This window comes from Gasterosteus aculeatus, chromosome 1, assembly GCF_964276395.1.
Source record: "Gasterosteus aculeatus chromosome 1, fGasAcu3.hap1.1, whole genome shotgun sequence".
Lineage (NCBI taxonomy): Eukaryota > Metazoa > Chordata > Actinopteri > Perciformes > Gasterosteidae > Gasterosteus > Gasterosteus aculeatus.
In genome coordinates this window covers 6925083-6945318 of record NC_135688.1, presented here as the reverse complement: position 1 = coordinate 6945318, position 20236 = coordinate 6925083, and the positions used below count along the sequence as shown (strand labels likewise).

The 20236-nt window shown below is 41.4% G+C and overlaps 1 protein-coding gene across 3 annotated transcripts in view; it reads left to right on the top strand.

Moving 5' to 3' along the window:
- The window catches only part of pde2a (phosphodiesterase 2A), a 106540-nt gene extending 86739 nt beyond the window's left edge, over nucleotides 1-19801 (top strand). For all 3 annotated transcript variants that reach the window (XM_040170641.2, XM_040170648.2, XM_078098415.1), the window contains 25 exons: nucleotides 178-237; nucleotides 751-907; nucleotides 1594-1646; nucleotides 3911-3985; nucleotides 4082-4123; nucleotides 4383-4451; nucleotides 4538-4668; nucleotides 6779-6890; nucleotides 7022-7061; nucleotides 7565-7628; nucleotides 7843-7924; nucleotides 8277-8451; nucleotides 9188-9300; nucleotides 10800-10877; nucleotides 10986-11108; nucleotides 11205-11275; nucleotides 11685-11807; nucleotides 11903-11990; nucleotides 13020-13067; nucleotides 13616-13690; nucleotides 13789-13888; nucleotides 14556-14668; nucleotides 15360-15398; nucleotides 15511-15617; nucleotides 16318-19801. In XM_040170641.2, coding sequence (XP_040026575.2) covers nucleotides 178-237; nucleotides 751-907; nucleotides 1594-1646; nucleotides 3911-3985; nucleotides 4082-4123; nucleotides 4383-4451; nucleotides 4538-4668; nucleotides 6779-6890; nucleotides 7022-7061; nucleotides 7565-7628; nucleotides 7843-7924; nucleotides 8277-8451; nucleotides 9188-9300; nucleotides 10800-10877; nucleotides 10986-11108; nucleotides 11205-11275; nucleotides 11685-11807; nucleotides 11903-11990; nucleotides 13020-13067; nucleotides 13616-13690; nucleotides 13789-13888; nucleotides 14556-14668; nucleotides 15360-15398; nucleotides 15511-15617; nucleotides 16318-16552 — 2373 coding nt within the window. In that variant the 3' untranslated portion in view covers nucleotides 16553-19801. The remainder of the gene's footprint in view (nucleotides 1-177; nucleotides 238-750; nucleotides 908-1593; nucleotides 1647-3910; nucleotides 3986-4081; nucleotides 4124-4382; nucleotides 4452-4537; nucleotides 4669-6778; nucleotides 6891-7021; nucleotides 7062-7564; nucleotides 7629-7842; nucleotides 7925-8276; nucleotides 8452-9187; nucleotides 9301-10799; nucleotides 10878-10985; nucleotides 11109-11204; nucleotides 11276-11684; nucleotides 11808-11902; nucleotides 11991-13019; nucleotides 13068-13615; nucleotides 13691-13788; nucleotides 13889-14555; nucleotides 14669-15359; nucleotides 15399-15510; nucleotides 15618-16317) is intronic.
- The last annotated feature ends 435 nt before the right edge of the window (nucleotides 19802-20236 follow it).

The window sequence follows — 20236 nt, the reverse complement described above, 5'->3', positions numbered from 1 at the left end:
GACATTGGCCGTTAATTTACAAGCAAGGGATGGAAATTTAACTGTACATTATAGTTATTATGACATACTGTAATATACCGTTAGAAATGCACCGTAAATTTACAGCAATTTGTTACAGTGTAGAATAAAACTCCAAATGTAAAGTCGACTGGACTGAAGTATCTGTGTGTGTTGCAGGTGGGCTGTAATCCACTATCGGATCAGGATGAAGTGCATCTTGACGTGCTGGAGAAACACGTAAGCTCTCTTTTTCTCAGTCTTTTATGGTAAAAAGGGTAAAAAATACAATCAAATAACACACAGCTTGGTAACAGTAGGACAGGTGGAATTTAATCTAAAGAAAGGCATCATTTTTGTTGTTTGATAATTCAATGAGAACCAAACATATAGATGGCCGGCCTCTGACAGACGCTGCACCCACAATTCACACAGCGATTACACAACAAAAGGTTGTATGGAAACACAAACAATTATTACAAAGTCACAACAATTTCGTCACAGAAACAAGGTCAAATTTAATCACACATTACATTTTTTTCAAAGATCAGCAGTAATGTGTGTTTTGCATTACCCTGTTTAAGACAGGTCATGTTTACTTCCGGGGCCTGTTCATTTGTGTACGTTGGTTCTCTGAAGCATCAGACATCATTTAGTCTGAGGATTTTCTCTCCCAAATGTTCATTCAGCTCAACAGCTTGGTGCTTGTGTGTGTGTGTGTGTGTGTCTTTGCACACGTGCATATTGTCACAGGCCTCAGTGGCGTGCTCGCGAGTCCAGGCTCTTCAGACGTCCTACCAGAGGCCTCCTCTCAGTCCCTCTCCCATACAGTCCCACAATGCAATGCTGCACCTCCACGTCTCAGACCAGGACTACTGCGAACTGGACCGCAACATTCTGCAACTCTGTGGTATGCACACATAAATGGTTAACAACATTCATGAGGTCGTATTGAGTAAACCACCTCTCTCATACATTTTACATTTCCTACACCTCGTGTGTACAACACACAAACCTTTGAGGCAAACACAATCACACACACGGTCACGCTGGTATATTTGAGGTGAGGTATGTTAATGGAGTAAGCCCTTCTGGATAAAGAGCTCGTTGAATTTAGATGGACTCCATCAGTTGCACAAGGCTTGTGTGACAGCCCCTGTGTGAAAACACTGTTTAAAATATCATGCATAATGGAAGTGGACTTGCAAATGCTGCTCCTGTGCACATACACATTCATCAACATTGTTTTCTTCCTGGTAATTGTAAGCAAATTAGAGTCGGCTTCAGTCTCCTCCGTTTTTTTGCCTGCATCACCGTTCTGCTTCTGCGCCCGGCTCTTTTCTTGTGTCTTCATCTGCAGTGCAGACAGCCCTCAAACCCCTGTCGTGTCTTCATTATTAGTCCCTCTGTTGGCTCGTTCCCGTTCACCCTTCCCCGACCCCGCTGTCTCCATGCATCCCTCCCCGGATTGCTTCCCGTCCACCTGCGTACATGTTCTGCATTCCCTGTCTTCCCGAACGCCAGTCTGCCCTTGCTCCTCTCTGAGTTTGACTCCCTTCACTCTCTCTCTCTCTCTCCCTCCCTCTTCTCTTTCAGGTGAGCTCTTTGACCTTGATGCAGCCTCTCTCCAGCTCAAAGTCATCAATTATGTAAGTGGTGGAGATCCTCTATGCTCACTCGTGCACACACACACACACACACACACAGAGTTAAAGACGTACAGTAAATGCAGAACGTGGAATCCTCCACTTCCTCCGGTCATTACCAATAATGCAAGCTTTTTAGCACGCAGTAGCCTCCCCATACTGTGTCACGTCCATATATCTTTATGACAGGCTCTCTGTAAAAAGGAGGGAGGCAGAGGTGAGAGGAAGAGGTGTAATGATTTATTGCAGTTAGGGAAAAGCTTCAAGGGAGAGAGAAGACAGGGAGTTATCAGCTATTCAGTGTGTGCAGAAACCTGACAACAATTGAAATGAATGGAATTATTCATTGATAAAGAAAATATGAGATAGAGACAGATAAAGCAAGAGGGAGGAGAGAGATCTGAAGGTTACAACGCATGAAAGGGACAAAGTCTCGGCCCAACAGCTACTGAGAGTCTTAATGGATGTACGTACTTGAAATTCTTTTTTTAATCCTACTTATTGTGCATGAAGGACTTGTTTTTAATTTTTTATTGGAATACATTTGTAAATCAGTACAAGTTAAGTCAGACTCTGCACATTAACAATCCAGGACATGACATTTATTGCGAGGATCTTATGGTTTTCTTTGTCCTGTGCAATATTTTACTGAATGTCCTTGTCATTGCCGCTATGTCAAAAAAAGAAAAAGTCATTTGAAAAAGGACCTGTTTCAACCATTTTATTGACCATACCATTAATTGATTAACTTGACGTCCAGTGATGGTTTTAATTAACAAAAAAGTGGCAAGACCGTAAATATTTAATGGCATGCAGAAAATATTAAAATGTGATTTAACAAATTCCATTCTCAGCTTAAGAAGTCCGTTGTTAAAGTGTTGACCTTTTTATTGAATTATGCTTAATTAAATGAATACTAATGCATAATCAGAACCCCCTTTCATTTTTCTAGTAATTTCACAGTTAGTAACAGTAATGTGTGTCTTTCACTGAGAGAGACTGCATACGGACACAAACTCTTTTATACAATTTGCTTTAGAAAAATCCTCTCCTTTTCAAAATCACCATCAATTCTCTATAAAAAATAGTCTAGATCTAGACAGCTATCACCCACCGACCTCCCCTGCTAATGTGTCTCTGGAGGACTCGATCAATGCACAACACTGGAGCCGGAGTGTGACCTCCTTAATCCTTCTGATTCCAAAAGGCTGCAGGGGTTGTTAAATTTATTTTCAATCGGACATGATTTGTTTCGCCTGTTTATTGTTGTCGTTGCAAAAAAGGAGTGAGAGGGAGGAGAGGAGGGAGGAGAGGAAGGAGGAGAGGAAGGAGGAAAGGGAGCGGGAGCTTCTGAGGAATTTGCCGGGAAGTACTTGGGGCAGCGCTCATGGGATTAACTGTATTTGGGGGGGGAAAGGGTGGAGGGGTTTATTATCATGTGTGGTTGCAGCTTGTTGTGTGTTTGTATGTGATTGTGCAGTTTGTGCGCATGTTAAAGGCTTACGTGTGTGTCTGGGTGCGAGATATTTTGGCATCTGCTGTTGAATATATCAGTTTGCGGCTTGTTCTCTATCAGCTCAATAATGTGTGAGGAAACGCAGCTCTTGAGACATTGTAGGTGCAGGTGTGTGTGTGTGTGTTTGTGTGTGTGAATGAATGTTTTTCATCTCATATCACAGAAGACAACAACAAAACACAATTGTTTGCAACTCTGCATGTGTTGAGAACACACACATACACACTCTTTCTTTTAAATATACACACAAACTATATGTGACTGTGTCCTCGTGTTTATGGGATTTCATATTCAAAGAATGGTCTTGTGTGAGGATGTAAATTCACAAATGCTGATGTATTTTCTGTTATTTACGGAGTATGAATGTTTCGATGCCTTGTTAAGAGATAATCTTGAGGGAAATAATTCAGTATTATTGGGAAATTTATATGAAGTGAAATGTAAAGCAGTATACAAATCCTCTCCCAAAATCTCCAACCACGTTCCATATATTGTAGTATATAGACAATATAGAATAGATATAATACGTTTTCATTTACAATTTGACGTTGCTGCAGGACAATGAAGACGATCTTGAACTCTCGCCCCAGCCTAATTCCAGTCCTCTTCCACTGTCCACGGATTTCTAATCTCATTGTTCCACCTCCACTGTGCTGCAGAAGCACTTGAATTGACGCCTTAAAAACAATCTGACCGAGTCTGATAAAGAGAGTTTTTTTGTGATTGGATTTGTGTTTGTGTCGTCCTTCAGCTGCAGGAACAGACTCAGTCGCAGTGTTGTTGTTTGCTGCTGGTGTCCGAGGACAACCACCAGCTTTTCTGCCAGGTACATGCACACACACACACACACACATGCACAAACAAATGCCATCTACTTACCTCTATTAAATGAGCTGCGACCTTTGACCTCTGTGACCTTTAGGTAGTTGGAGACAAAGTCCTAGAGGAGGAGATCAGCTTCCCGGTGAGCCGCAATGATTTATTCCAATGAAAAGCCTTTTATTTATACCGTTATTTGCATTTATTGGTTTGTTTGTGTTCATTGTTCTCTGTTAAGTAAATCCTGCCTTCATTCATTTTAATAGGCTTTCAGTAAAGTGTTGTAGCCCAGCCTTTGATACAATAGAATAAACTATATTTTTATATTTGATATCACTACCTTTGGGTCTCATTAAGTCTCCTGTCTTTCTCTATATCACTCTCCTTTTCTCACCTCTTTTCAGCTGATGTTCGGACGCTTTGGTCAGGTTGTCGAGAAGAAGAAGTCGATTACTCTTCAGGACATCAGTGTTGTAAGGAGACATTTTCTTCCTCAGCTGTCCGTCGCTCTACTCGGCCTCCATATTAAACATATATGTTCCGCCTTTCTTCCTCTCAGGAGGAGCGCAGGCAGCTCTCCAGCATGTTGGGCTGTGAGATCTCCTCCATGCTCTGCGTACCAGTGGCCAGCAGGGCCACCGGTCAAGTGGTGGCACTGGCGTGCGCCTTCAACAAGCGGGGTGGGCAGAGGTGAGATTTTTGTGAACACAAGATCACACTGAACCATTTCGTGCAGTAGTAGATTCACGGTGAAAACGGACATCTTGTTCAACCTCTTACCTTCCCTCTGAAATCACTTCAACTTGGGGACAGATGGCTTAATGCTGAAGTGTATTTAAAATACTGGGACGTCAGTGTGAGATGAGTTGTCTTTTTCCGTATTCCTGATGCACTGACTCGTGGTAGAGAGGATTAGCATTCAGCAGCATGCAGTGACGTCGGGACGGGTCGGCCTGATTGCTCATATTTGTCGAGTTTATAGCGGTGGGGAGTTTACGGCTGTTTACACAAGAATGTGCTGCATGCTTCCTCAGAAACGGATACCTTCACTTTCCTTGTCTGGCTGTGTCTGTGTGTGTGTGTGTGTGTGTGTGTGTGTGTGTGTGTGTGTAGCAATGCAGATGGCTATGTGATGATCTAGAGTCAGGTCATGAGTCTAACAGCGGGTTGCTTGGCTGCCTTGTTTGGCACCCTGTTTTGGCATGTGTGTGTGTGTGTGTGTGTGTGTGTGTGTGTGTGTGTGTGTGTGTGTGTGATGCTACTGCCAGGAGAAACGCTGCATGCTATCTACTGAATACAGAAGTCTCGAAAGATGTGCTCCAGCATTTGCTGTTTGTAAGAGGAACAATCTGTTAGTGCGGAGAAAAGTTTTTTGTTTTAGTTTCTGTCTATTTATCTATTCATCCATCCGGCCGTCAGGCAGCATGTCCAAGCGTATGTTGCGGGGAGGTTAATGTATTTCATATCTTTTTTCTCAGAAACAGACTTCATTGATATGCTTGTACAGTCCTCCTTTGCATGCTGCCTCTCTCTCTCTCTCTCTCTCTCTCTCTCTCTCTCTCCGTCTCTCTCTCTCTCAAGACGAAATCAGAGAGGGGATCATGTCCAATAATTTCTCCCCCTGCCAGTGGCACCGATGACAGAGCTGGCATCTCATTGCCATAGGAACAGCAGATTATGCATTACGGTCGCAACTGTGCATAAAAAGTGATCGCTTCTAGCACAATCATCGAGTTTTTAGTGGAGGCTTAAAGGTGCATTCCCTCGTGCGCATCGCATAATCATGAGCAGAAATTCTCTTGTTCACACATCGTGACCTCAGTGACTGGTCCATAACTCAGTTTTACGCGGTATGTGAATACACAGTAAAAAAAAGCACCAGAACCGACCAAGCGGCAGTCTGAAAATGTCAGGCTATATATGTTTTATCCTAAATATTAGTATTAGATGATGAATATGTAGTCGGCAGCAATGTAAGAAAGGTCATATTAGCTAGCTGTTCTATATAAGTCTCATACTGCCGTTTCCTTTGCTGTGTGTGTCCGACTGCGTCTGCTTGTCATTCTAGCTTTGGAAATTTGGACTTTTTTGTATCTCGACCAGCTGGTATCACAGAAAATGAATTTCGTGCCTGCTTTACTAGACTGAAGTATTAAAACTATGAACTTAATTGCCCTTAAATTAAGCTTCTTCTGGCTTTCTCCAGGCTTTGATCAAATCCTGCCTCCGTTTCGACGGAAGGGAAATAGAGCTTAACATCACGCAGGACTTCAACACAATAACGTGCCACTGCCCTCTTTAGGCGAAGCGAGGGGACTGCAGACAATTACCAGCATCACCGTGGTCACTGCGGATGCCGTCATTAGTCAGTCTTCATACGCCTGCTTAATGCTCCAAAGGAGGGAGACGAACCACAGATTGATTCTATCTGCAGCCCCTAACAGGGACTTAAGTGCTTCGTTTTACGCTCCAATTTTAGTCAATAACTATGCATCAGGCCTCGGTTGTAGAGCTGCAACTAATCACTATTTTTTATCATCAATAGATTTTTAACTACACAAAGCAGTGGTCATAAGGTCTTAAATTACTCAGTCGAGTTAAGTGCAGCGAAACTTGTTTTCCCTTTCAAGAGTAAAAGTACCTGTAAAACGAAATGGCTCCACAGAGACCTTTATCAGATTAAATGCAGGTTGATGAACTCGTGGAAATTTACCATCGAGTGTGTGTGTTGTGTGTGCGTGCGTTCGTGTGTGTGTGTGTGTGGGTGTGTGTGTGTGTGTGTGGGCCTTGTCCAATGCAGACACACAGAGGCAGATGAGCACGCGATCCAGCACTGTTTCTGCTACACTTCAACGGTCCTCACTTCGACTTTGGCTTTCCAGAAAGAACAAAAACTCAAAGTGGAGTGCCAGGTACATTGCACCAGCCCCCACACACACACACACACACACACACACACACTCACACACTCACACATGTTGCATGCAAACATAAATATGCTTGAAATAAAAGCGCTTTTTTTGTCCATTGTTTTTCCGCACAGGCGCTTTTACAAGTGGCCAAGAACCTCTTCACACACTTGGGTAAGTTTCTGTCTCGCTGTGTTAAAAGCATGTCGTAGAACGATTCGCGGTAAAGTCCGTTTATTTATATATAATTATTTATATTAACTGATCACCTAGTAAAACGAATGGCGCGCGGAATTGAATGAGTTATTTCCGAAAAGGTGATTCCACCCAGGACCATAACCGTAAAACGAGAAGGGCATTAAGTGATGGCTCAACCTCTCTATTGTCCATTTGAGTCATTTAGATTCTAATCCAACAGCAAGCACCAAACTGCAGATTAAGCCAGCGATGATTCACCGTGATTGAAGGTGCAAAGAATTGATCCACTGGTAGAGCAAATTGCCCTCTCGCTGTACCAAACTGCTGATTAGAGAAGCTCTTATCAGCTTGTGCAGAAAACCCACAGCGACTCACTGTACAATCTATGTTCCCTGCCGTACGGGCCTTTTTTCCCTTTAATTTCCTCTTCTCTCCTTGTAATCCCCCCTTTCCCCCCTCTCTCTCTCTGCTTGTTTCAGATGATGTGTCAGTACTGTTACAGGAAATTATAGTGGAGGCCAGGAACCTCAGTGATGCAGAGATGTAAGCCCTCCTATTCATCTCCAAATGGGTGTTTTCACGCATGTTTGAAATAGTGTTTGTTCAGTGTGAATGTCTTTTCTCCATTTTAAAACAGCTATCACACTCAATTTCGTCTTAACCGCCAATTTTAACAACAGTTGCAAAAGGACCTGAGATGACGTGAGAGCCCTCCAACTCTCTCTCTCTCTCTCTCTCTCTCTCTCGCTGCCTCCAGTTGTTCGGTGTTCTTGCTCGATCGGGTCAGTCATGAGTTGGTGGCGAAGGTGTTTGACGGAGGCGTGGTTAGCGATGAGGAGGTAGGACACACAAGCATTCAGGCGCATGCACACACACACACACACAGTATGGTGTCTGAAGTCTTTCCTGTGACCTTTTTGAGGAGAGATTTCATGTCTTTATTAACGAGTTGACAGTAAAGGAAACGGAATGGCATTTAACAAAGGTCCCCATCCAGAGCAGAGTGCTGGACGTCGTAAATACAACGTCACTGTCATCTCACTTACATTCGTTATGTTCTTGCCACACATATCTTCTCTAAGTCTCTAGATGATATGAGCCGTGTGTGTGTGTGTGTGTGTGTGTGTGTGTGTGTGTGTGTGTGTGTGTGTGTGTGTGTGTGTGTGTGTGTGCGCGCGTGTGTGAGTGCAGAAGGAGTTTCGTATTCCAGCCGATCAGGGCATTGCAGGTCACGTGGCGACCACCGGTCAGATCTTGAACATAAAGGACGCCTACTCCCATCCTCTTTTCTACCGCGGCGTGGATGACAGCACCGGCTTCAAGACTCGCAACATCCTCTGCTTCCCCATCAAAGATGAAAACAACGGTACCAACCCCTCTTTCACTCAACATGCAGGGAGGGTCACAACTTTTCTTCTTTTGAACAATTGTTGTTCGGAAAGTTCATGCAATTTACAGGTAAAACATTTATCTGAATTTACAGATTGGAGACAAGAAGACAAAGCTCATTGGACGGTTTCAGCTTAACAGTTTTTAATCTAATGTATAGAAATACAAAGTGGGGAAATCTTTAAAGGAAGGTACCCGGCTGCCCCTATAGAGTCCAGCAATGCCGTAGTTCATCTACCGATAATAGATAGTTTCATTATACTATTGGCAGTTGCTCCTTCAGTATCCTGTACAGCACGTACCTTTTCCTCCTCCACACACAGACTCTCTCAGAATAGCACAAAGAGATGTTACATCACATCCCTTTCTCTCCGATGTTACAGTGCATGAAGTGCAGGTTCAACCATCCTCAGTGTGCTCCATACTTAGACGACGCTTACTTTGATGCTGCGCCCTACTTCAGAAAAACTTCAGATTCTGTGGTTTGTGTCTGTATAGACGACTGTCAGATTGAGCCCTATTTGATTCAACATCTGTTCTTCACCTCTGTGTGCTGCATCCTCCCACCTTCACTCCGTATTCTTATTCACCATAATGTGTCTCTCTTTTCTTTCTTTAACTAATTGTCTCTCCCTCGATGTCTCACCGTCCTTTTCCGCTCCCCCTGCTTACTTCTGTCCTCTTTCACTCTCTGGATATCCTCCATCTTCTAGAGGTGATCGGGGTGGCTGAGTTGGTTAATAAAATGAACGGGCCGTGGTTCAACCGTTTTGACGAGGACCTGGCCACGGCTTTCTCCATCTACTGTGGAATCAGCATCGCTCATGTAAGTCCCCAGCTTCTGAAATAACCGACTCTTTGTAATCTAATGTTCTGACTTCTGACCGCTATATTGAATAGCCAGAAACAGCTGGTCAGGGACCAGCCATCGAAACAGATTGCAGGATATTTATTAAATGTGACAATCCACCACGGAAACAAAATAAGCCAGCCGAAAACACCAAGCAGAACCCAAGCAAATTAAGCATAAAGTACATAAACTACACAATTACTAGATAAACAGTATTACTTGCAAAGGAATTAACTTAATCGTCTCACATTATTATAGTAAGACTGCTTCAATCACTTTCTCTTATTATATCATAGCGGCAATGACAAGGCGTGAAAGATTAAACAGGTATAACTGCTGGATGTGTTACGCCACACATTCTCTTAGATTCTCACAGCAAACAATCTAATGTCGTAAACTCTTGTTTTGTAACGTAGCTCACAAGCTCACAAAATGAACGTTATGTAAAGTGATGCAATCCCTGCTCGTTCCACGCACCGTAACAATCCCTCATTTAGCTTGACAGCATGGGAAGAATAAAATAATAGTTGCAGTGTATCCGTCCTTACTCTCTTAAAACCGTGTGGTGGATCTTTTTGGTTCTGTCAGAGAGATCGATCCTGTCGGGCTAAATGGGATCCGTTCAGTGGGAGCACAATGCTCAGTGAAGCCTCGAGGGAAATTAAAGACATTCAGTCCCTGATGGAGCCGAGAGGGTTTTCATGGTGTAGTTCATAGGCCTTGGATGGCTGCTGCAAACCCACTGACTCAAAGACAATTGTGAGGATGGGCCGTTGTGTTACATTGTCACCGTTTTTATTGTTGTAAAAAATTTGTGATGGTCCAACTTTGTCATCATATTTCTCATCAACTTAAAAAAAACCCTAAGAATACCGTTGAGCAGTCTTGGAATCGATGAGACTTGCTAGATTTTCAATTGATTTAACATAATGTAAAGAAGGCTCTGTAATGAAATGAGTTCAAGCAGAGACCATAGACTAAGGAAGGAAGGAAGGAAGGAAAAGAGTCGATACAGAAAGTAAAGCTGTGGTGATATTTTATGCATCATTTCCAACCCACCTTCATATTAAGCAACTCATGCGGCGTTTGACCTTTGCATGACTGCAGGTCACTATAAGTACTTCATATATGAGCTAAAGATATTTGATTGGAAAAATAATTGCCTCCTGGTTGCTCATTAATCATTCACACAGGACAGCATGCATTATTTACCCACGCTCAATGTGTATCACCGTGTTGTGTATGCTGTGGGACACGAAACACGTTCAGCAGGATGATCTGTAATAAGCAAATCATTAGTCCTCCTTTTAAAACTAAGCTCTGATGGCTGCCAAGGATCGAACACCATAAATAAAACATAAGGAAACTGCTGTTTTACTGGGGCTGTAAGTGAACTGTACATAATATAGTAGCGGGTTGTATGTGAACTGAATAAACCGCGTGAGGTTACTATGACATGATGTTTGTTTCTCCAGTCTCTGCTCTACAAGAGAGTCCATGAAGCTCAGTTCAGGTCCCACCTGGCCAATGAGATGATGATGTACCATATGAAGGTGACATCACATTTGCACATCTCACTCACTCTCCCACTCGGACGCATTGTATTTACTGACACTGTCCATGTTATTTACTCAATATGATTCAGTATGTGTATGTTGCAGGTGTCAGAGGAAGAGGTGACGAAGCTGCTGGTAACGGGGATCGAACCCGTGCAGGAGATCCACCCCTGCTTTGCCGAATTCACATACACGCCCCGCTCCCTGCCGGACGACACCACGCCGCTGGTAAGAGACAAACGAGAAGGAGCGAGACTGAGGGGGATTGGAGGAGGGCAAAGAGAATGAACAAAATGTAACTGATGCTGTTGTGTGTGTCTGCAGTGCATCCTCAGCATGTTTGAAGACATGGGTTTCATCAACACATACAAGATTGACATGAACACTCTCGCCAGGTCTGACAAATCCATCACTTCATGTATTCGGTAGAAGAGCCCGTGTGTGTGAATGTGTCCTTTGGTTACTTTGAGTAAGCCTGCGATGATGAGTAGTTCCAGATTTGCTCATTTTTCACTCTTCCTACCTGTGATTCAGTTATTTCATCATTCGGTTGACTCTTATTCCATGATCGCAGTCTTGTCAGGTGCTTTGAAGTGTGTTGGAGTAAATTACTAAAATATTAGTACTCAATTGATTGGTAAATCGGTAAAATTGATTGAATAAGTCAAATTATTCCTCAATCTTATGGCTGGGTATGTTCAGCATTTAGGAAAAATCTGTAATATGTTGACTGTTTTTTTGTTTGTCTGCATAGCTCATAAGGAAATGACTGTTATGCATTCTAATGAAAGTGTTTGGTGACAGGTTCTGTCTGATGGTGAAGAAAGGCTACAGGGACCCTCCCTACCACAACTGGATGCACGCCTTCTCTGTCTCACACTTCTGCTACCTGCTCTACAAAAACCTAGGGCTGTCCAACTACCTCGAGTATGTACATACTAGTACATACATCCCCACAGGGACAGAAGTAGCCAAACGCGTAGTTGTTTCTGACTATAATGCTCCTTCTGTCCTCTTCTTAGGGAAATAGAGATTCTGGCTCTCTTTGTCTCCTGTATGTGCCATGACCTGGACCACCGTGGCACCAACAATTCTTTCCAAGTCGCCTCAGTGAGAACACAAATTATGTTTACGTTCATGTTGTATTTATTTTCTTCTTTAGCCTTTAATTATACCGATTTTAAATATCTGTCCTAGACTTAAAAACCAAACAGCAAAATGTTGAGGAAAAAAAGAGAAAAAATGCACATAAAAGGGACCAATAACAGACTTAAACAAAGAGCAAATTGATTCAACTAATTAATTAGAAGCATGATTTAATTTTATGTAACATTCACGTTCAGTCTTCAAATTGTCCTTCAGCCTTTTCTTTTTAACAATCTTTCATTCTTATGAAACAATTCATTTCAAAGTGTTTCTGTCGCTCTCAAAAATGAGGGTTCAAAATCATTTTCCCCATAGAGGATGCAGATTTGAGGAACAACATACATAATTTATGTATGATTTAAACGTCAGAAAAGGACATACATAAGGAGGTAGATTCTTCCTTATGAAGAAGCATCGACCGATGTCCCATTCCATGGCTGCACAAATAGGGCAAACCAACCTTCTCCTTCACACTGCAATGGTAAAAAGAAAGGTAAAATGGAAGCATGATATATTCAACCATGTCAAAGAAGACTCGTGTTTATTACAGAGAATAAAGCTCTCGGATGGAGTGCAGCAGAGTAGCATTGCACCTGCATTTTAAAAAGAAGACTATAAATTGACTTTTGATTAGATTCGGAGGATAGAGAATATCAATAAAGGTTCATGGAGGTATCAGAGTCTGTGCATCTCCCCATCTGGGAATTTTCCCAGTGAGACATTAGATGTCTTTGTGATTAGAAGCATATTCTTCTTCTACACTTTCACCGTCGATAATCAATATAACCCTGCAGCACCTAAATGACGCACAAACTCTTGCTATGCAACACAGCACACAATTTGTCATTTTTGTATGTGGATTTATATTCCCTCTGATCCACATTCAAGCTGACAAGTACGGTTTTGAGGGAAGGATTTATGTTTCATTTGGATCAATATGATTATTATATAATTGATATGGAATGTGTTTCTCTTGTCTGTTTCTATTTGCAGCAATCCGTGCTGGCCGCTCTATACAGCTCCGAGGGATCTGTGATGGAGGTAAACCAGCACCCAGTTACATCACATCACATGTGGGAGAGCAGGCTGCAAATCAGATCTATAACAACATGATGGATCTGAGTCTATATTGATTTGCATTCCACGTACAGGCTCTGTTCAGTTCTGCCATACATCGTAACATTGAATTGGAGTTAATTAGGGAATAGTCAAAGGTTGTTTTACTGCATTATTTTGTCCTTCCTCACTGTGAAGGGGGCAGAATATTTGAAGCACCTCTGCGTATTATGCAGTCCACACTCCTACTAAGTATGACATAAAGGCCAATAAGTACATCATGATTTGCACACTAAAACATATCATTTCCCATATTTATTTGTTCCTGCCTTGTCGGTGCTGTTCTTTCTGTTTGATCTGCTAATATTTTTTTTTACAGCTGCGACACTCGGTGGCCAAATTCAAAGATAAATACCTTGCAGCAGTGAAGAGGCACTGGGCCATATAAAGTACATATAAATCTGTAAACATACTTCCCATAGAAGCTGCATTCATTCCTCTTCCTGTCATGCTTTATTATCTGTTTATGGCAGAGACATCACTTTGCCCAGGCCATCGCCATTCTGAACACTCACGGCTGCAACATCTTTGATAAGTTCAACAGGAAGGTAAGACACCAAAACACATTTACACGTTACAAATCTGCTGCATTCTGCTTTCCCTGTGTGTGAAAGGTGATTACTTTACCTTTCTTTCTTCTTCTTAGGACTACACTCGCATGCTGGATTTGATCAGAGACGTCATTCTTGCAACAGACCTGGCTCACCACCTTCGCATTTTCAAGGACTTGCAGAAGATGGCCGATGGTACGTACGCAGCAGTAGTTTAGTATGCGCAGCCACATCGCTTCCTTTGCTCGAGACTCACAACCCGCACAGAGAGGTTTGGAAAGCATTAAGTATATAATCAATGATAAACATAAAGACATACACATATACATACATATATATGTATTCTGCTGACTGCTTTTCATAGCACCTTACAAAAGCCATGCACAGATTCCGTTTGTTTAAATTATTTTTCAGAGATTAAAGGTCAAATTTTGAGCATTCAGCACTGACTTTCTTTGTGATTCTCTTTTATTGAACTCTTAACCCTTTTGAAGAGAACCTTTCTCTATTCTCCTATAAAGTAATTGGCTTTAATCGGCCGGTGATTTGTTTCAACTGAATGCAACCAATTATAGGTTATCCCGGGTGGATGTCTCCTCGGCCTCCTCGGTGGAATCAGTTGCATGCTGTTTGAGTAATTAAAGGACATTAAAAGCTTTCTAAATTAGTTAGTGATTGCCTTGCACCACAGTGTGGGACTTGTCAATGACGGACAAAAAATGTTTGACGAACACAGAATGGAAATGTTACCGCTACCGTTGATTTTGCTTACAGGGCATTAAAATACAGAAAATAAAAGACAATGTTAAGCAGTAATTTCAGACTAGAAAAGCGAACACTGTTTTGCATGTGTTCGTTCCAGACGGATACAACCGAAAGAACCGGAACCATCGCTCCATGCTGCTGTGCCTGTTGATGACGTCGTGCGACCTGTCGGACCAAACCAAGGGCTGGAAAACCACACGCAAGATTGCTGTCAGTTCACAGTCTACACCGCTCACTGCATTCAAACAGCCCGCCTAAAGTCCAAACTAGTTGATTTCATACAGTTTATTAGTTGACGCGTAGTGTAGAAGCTCCTATTTTCGGCAGATTTCCAATTACCTCTATCTATACACTAAAACCTTTCCTTGACAGTGGAGATGATGCGATTGGAATCTATATAGCTGGAGACAGCCTCTCTATCTATATTATATTGTTTTCTATCCTGTGATAAACAGCACTTTCTACAAGGATTATGTTTAATCTGGCAATGGCCTGGTTTGTGTTGGTCTCGGTTGGTGCATTATATTCCCACTGGTCAGAAAATGTTCAGGGATTAATAGAAAAATAGCAATCACACCAAGTGCTGAAATGTCATACAGGGGAATGATGTTTATCTTGGATTACATAATTCTCGGGATTCAGCATTGTCTAATCAAGTAATGTTTGCAAAAATGAGAAACTAACAACACAAACAGATTTGCATCAAATATGGAATTATAGTATTACATAGTATATATAATACAACATTTTTGGAAAATATTGAACAGACTGTTGGATTGTTCCAAAAAGCAATATTCCTGTAGGAAGGAAAATTACATTTTTTGTCATAAATAAGTTATAGTAAACATGTGATTATTAACAATATGAGCCATAAAAAGTGTCTGCCTTTTTGTGTCCACAGGAGCTGATTTATAAAGAGTTCTTCTCTCAAGGAGATCTGGTATGTGTCAGTGTACAGTGGCTATTAAATGGCATGTGAAATATTTAAGTGTGTCATTCTACACAATGCAGTGGTCGGTACTCATGTTTGTCTGTATTGTGTGTATGTGCAGGAAAAAGCCATGGGGAACAGACCCAGTGAGATGATGGACAGAGAGAAAGCGTACATCCCTGAGCTGCAGATAAGCTTCATGGAACATATCGCCATGCCCATTTACAAGTGAGTACACAAGCTCTAAACAACACAACATTACATTCCTCCTAATCTGACCCCTTTGGGCACATACTGTAGCACGTTGTCTTGCATACATTGCAAGAACGTAAGACAGGGAGAGAGTTAGAACGTGTCAAGGAATCTTTTCTCTATGTTCACCAAGAAATCAAGAACTTTTAACATTAACATTTTGCTGGTTCAGCATTAATAAAGCCGCAAACAACTGATGTGTGTGGGTTGTTTGCTGTGAAAAGCACCAGATTCGTGGAGCTGTACAGAATATTTCAGCATCTTTTAGTTCAGTGTTTTGATTGGTTCATTCTGTTGGCTTTAGTATTTGGATTGGCTTTCAATAGCTATATTTTATTTTCCCAAAACAGCAGACAGACAAAGCTAGCGACTACTTTGTTAGCGCAGTGTTGCATTTAGCGACCAGATATTTCATAAAGTACAGATAATGAATATTGGTGTGATATTAGTCAGATGGCCAGAAACAATGACTCCAAAATTATTATCTGCTCGAAGCATAAGAAGTGGATTTTTAACATAATCTAAATGTTGCGTTTGCAGCCTATTGAAGATTAATAAAATAAAATGCTCTACGCTGCCAAAGAAGTCCAAGAAAGATATAATGGATTAGCGTTTTTATCCAACCTTTTTGTTTAACTAAACTTCAATAGCTCAAAACTGCTGTCTGTCCCTCCAGGCTCCTGTCTGAGCTGTTACCCGGGGCGACTGAGCTGTATGAGAGAGTGGCGGCAAACCGGGAGCAGTGGACCAAAGTGTCCCACAAGTTCACCATCCGCGGGTTGCCTAGCAACAACAGCCTAGACTTCCTGGACCAGGAATACGAGCTGCTGCAGTCCCAGGGCGCTTTCGGGAGCGACGACCACTGCCTCAATGGTTGCCTTGACGATGCAGAAGGAGGGAGGGCCCAGTGACATCAGCGGACTGCTGGCGGTTTCTCAAAGTTTTGCGTGGTCCAATAAGAGGCTGAAGATACCTTTTTCGTGACCTAAGAGGGAGGGATCTCTCTGCTGTCAATCACTTAGATGCTTAGCAGGCAATGCAGAACGGACAGGACAAAGTTTCAAACTAACTGAATTTGACAAGTGATTTGGAACAAGTGGATCCATCTGACCCGGTTGAGGGATTAGATGCCACACGTTGCTTGTGTCTCCAGTTCAGGAAAGCAGAAGGTAGTGACTTTTATCTTTTTCAGCAGCCATACTGGAAAAATAGGTTTTTAACCACAAGTTACACGTTCATTCATACAGTACTGATCTTGATTACGATTGTAAAAACACACATACATACAAACAGACACACAAATGAACACGCACATACTGTTTAGACACTCAACAGAGAGAGAGAGAGAGAGAGAGAGAGAGAGAGATAAAAACAATTCTTATGGAAAAGAGAAAACTTCAACTTCATGTAACAGTGAGATAAAGTGCTATTTACTGTCTGTAAAATGTTTCATAAATGCTTATATTGATTTCAATGGCTCACCTTTGTTCACACACAAGCAGCTGCCATAGTCCCTCATCTGATGCTTATGAATGCATGTTATCTGGACACCTCATGTACTATTCCTTTTATCTACGTTAAGTGTCGGTTTCTCCACGGCTAAGAAATCCATGCGGCCCCTTTTTATACCATCGTGATTTTTTTTTCCCGGCTCTTTAAAGATACATTTGATTAATTTATCGTTCCACAAGGGTGATTTAGTTAATTTACTTACACAGCCTTATAACCCTTGTGTGTATTCATTTACTTGTCCTCATGGGAAAGTTTAAGGGACAAATTGACAATCACTGATCAATTAGTCACAGATCCCTTGCCATAATACCCCCCTCAATGCATAAAGCATTAAAAACACACACCTGGTTCACAATAGCTGCTTGTCACTGCAAGTATGCAGTATGCATGTAACCCTCAATCAAAGGTCCCCCATGACCTAAAACGCACACCCACTGTTTATTTTTCTCTGACATCCTTCTTACTCCCCTTCTCCAATTCCACTTCCTTTTACTTCCTTTAGTTTTATGATGTCATCATAAACCACTTTAGACCGAGAGCAACCGAAGCCCTTTAAAAGATCCATCTCATCTGTAAGTGTAAACGTGCCCGAGTAGAGCGTGTTATATGGAGTGTGTCATTGAGTGTGTCATATGGATCTGCCTTATTGCGCATCTTTGCTGCCTTTCTTAGAGCTTTTAATATATGAAAATTGAAATAAAGAGTCTGTTTAGTACGTATGTTGTATATTTGTTTAGACATAGTATGAGTATCAATGTGGTGAATGAATGATCACAATGCTCAAAAGATGTACATTTGTGAAATACCCGTGTGAAGACCTCCGATGTCATGCTCACTTCTTTGTATTTTAAGTTATAAATACTGTAAAACAACCAGTGGATATTAGGCAGACACAACATGATTTGTATGTTTTCAATGTACCCAAAAATTGTTTTACTAGAGAACTAGAGATGTAGCCATTATAGATATTACTATAGCATCAACGGTTCACTATTGCTGCACCCCAAAGGGCACGACAATTAGAGTTAAATCCTCAGATTGTACCTCATATAAAAGCGGAGGGGGAACGCTGGGTGTTGTGTCTCAGTATGCCAAGTTCAGTTTTACTTTATAGGAAATGCTGCAGAGCTGGGTAAGGTAACCAAGGAGTAGTTACACAAAGAGAAATTTCTGTAATGCACAGAACTACTGAAGTGTGTAGGCCCTGTGGAGGGTTGAGATTGAGTGAGCAAATGAGTGGATGAATAAGTGGGTAAGTAGATGAGAGAGAGGGAGCAAGAGAGAGAGAGAGAGGACTTGAGGTAGTTGAGATCAAGAAGGGGACGTTGAGTATAACTGCTCTTTACAAAGATGTTGTTGATGCTCACGGTGCAAACACAAACATCCTGCCAAATTTCTCGAAATGAAAATATTGCAATCTTAGTATTTAAATATAGCATTGTGTTTGTCAGGGTCTCCTGAAGCTACGTGCTAACCAAATAACTTTCCCCCTTGATGCAAAGTGGTTTGATTGATGTGCTATAGATCGGGATATACATCTGGGTTTGACCACTTGATCTGCCTTGGTCTGCTTAATGGACAGATTATTTTTTACAATAAATTTCTTAAAAGTCGTACCGATACATTTGTTGACTCTCTCTCTATTTCTCAAGCTCTTTCTCCCACACGTGGCTTCTCCACTCCTGTTTTAACCGTATCTCCTGTTTCATATGTACTTGCCTTTTTCATGTGCAAAATGAAGCGTCTGCCTCTGTAATGTAAATACCAATGCCTCTTGTTGAATGATTATTACGTATGAGTTTCCAAAGGCATTTAGGTGTTAAATCACAATGTTTCCATGGAAAACAAAGAATGGCTGTGACCCTTTTGAATCTGAACTGCTTTTGACGGTCCAGACCCAGGACCGCCGTCTTTACTGAGTATGCATCTGTCCCTTTTTGTTTTAGAGAGTCCGAGTTAAATGTGCCAAGCCAAAATTGTCTATTTCCTGGCCAAGCTGCAAGGTGAAAACTGGCATACCTTAAATGACTTGTGTTATCTAATGTTGGAGGGAAGTCGAGGGCTGTGCTTCATTATAAAACTTTCTGATGCATCTTAAACGGTCTAAATTGCAGCTCATTCAGGAAGTGTAAATCCAATGTATTTCCCATCGTCACAGCAGGACTTTAATCTGTGTTGAAAATGAAAAAACACCTGTGGCATAATGATTAAAAGTGACAAAAATATGTTTGCTGTAATTATCAATTTTTAAAAAACAAAAACGTTACTTAATTGTCTGCCATTACTACAGTGGGAACTATTTCAATTGTGTAATGTATTTAAAATGGATGCATCCTTTTCTCTTTTTTTCATACCATTTTTGATCAACCCCAAGCTTAAACTCTTAGATAAAGGCAATGGAAGAAAAACATATATATGTATTGAGGTTAAACATGTAATTTTCTACGACAAATAAGAACCCAAATGAATCTGAAATGTATACATGATGCTTTTACTGAGGTATAAATCCTGTCATCTGTTAATTCATTTGTTTTTTTAGTTCTGAGTGCCGGTGGTCTTGTTCTTCTTCAGATGTAATGAACAAGAACATTATGGATGGAATGTTGAGATCTTTTCTTTCTTTCTTGGAATAAATCTGATGAAAGGCTTCTTGCTGTTTCTAAAACTACACACAACACAAAATGTAATTCAACGTACCTGTACACTGTGTTCTAATGAATTCATCATAGTGGCAGCTCTTTTGATCCTTTTGGCCTGTCTCACAAACTGATTTGTGACTGAGTGTATAAGCATGGTCCAATTAACACACTGAGGGTGCTGCTACAAAAACCTCTGCCTACAGAAAACAGCAAAACCTCCCCTCTACATACTGCATGTACCTCATGTGCATGTATTTGAATTTAAACTATCATAACTAGAATCTAAAGCTTTTCTGATGATTAGGCTACGCTGGAGACATGCCGACATTAGATTTTGCCTATAATATAGTCTTTTAGGTCATGCAACCAAATACTTGCTGTAAAGGTAATGCGTCAAACACAATTTTGTTTGGGAATATACATTACTTAATAGTTTGACAGAAT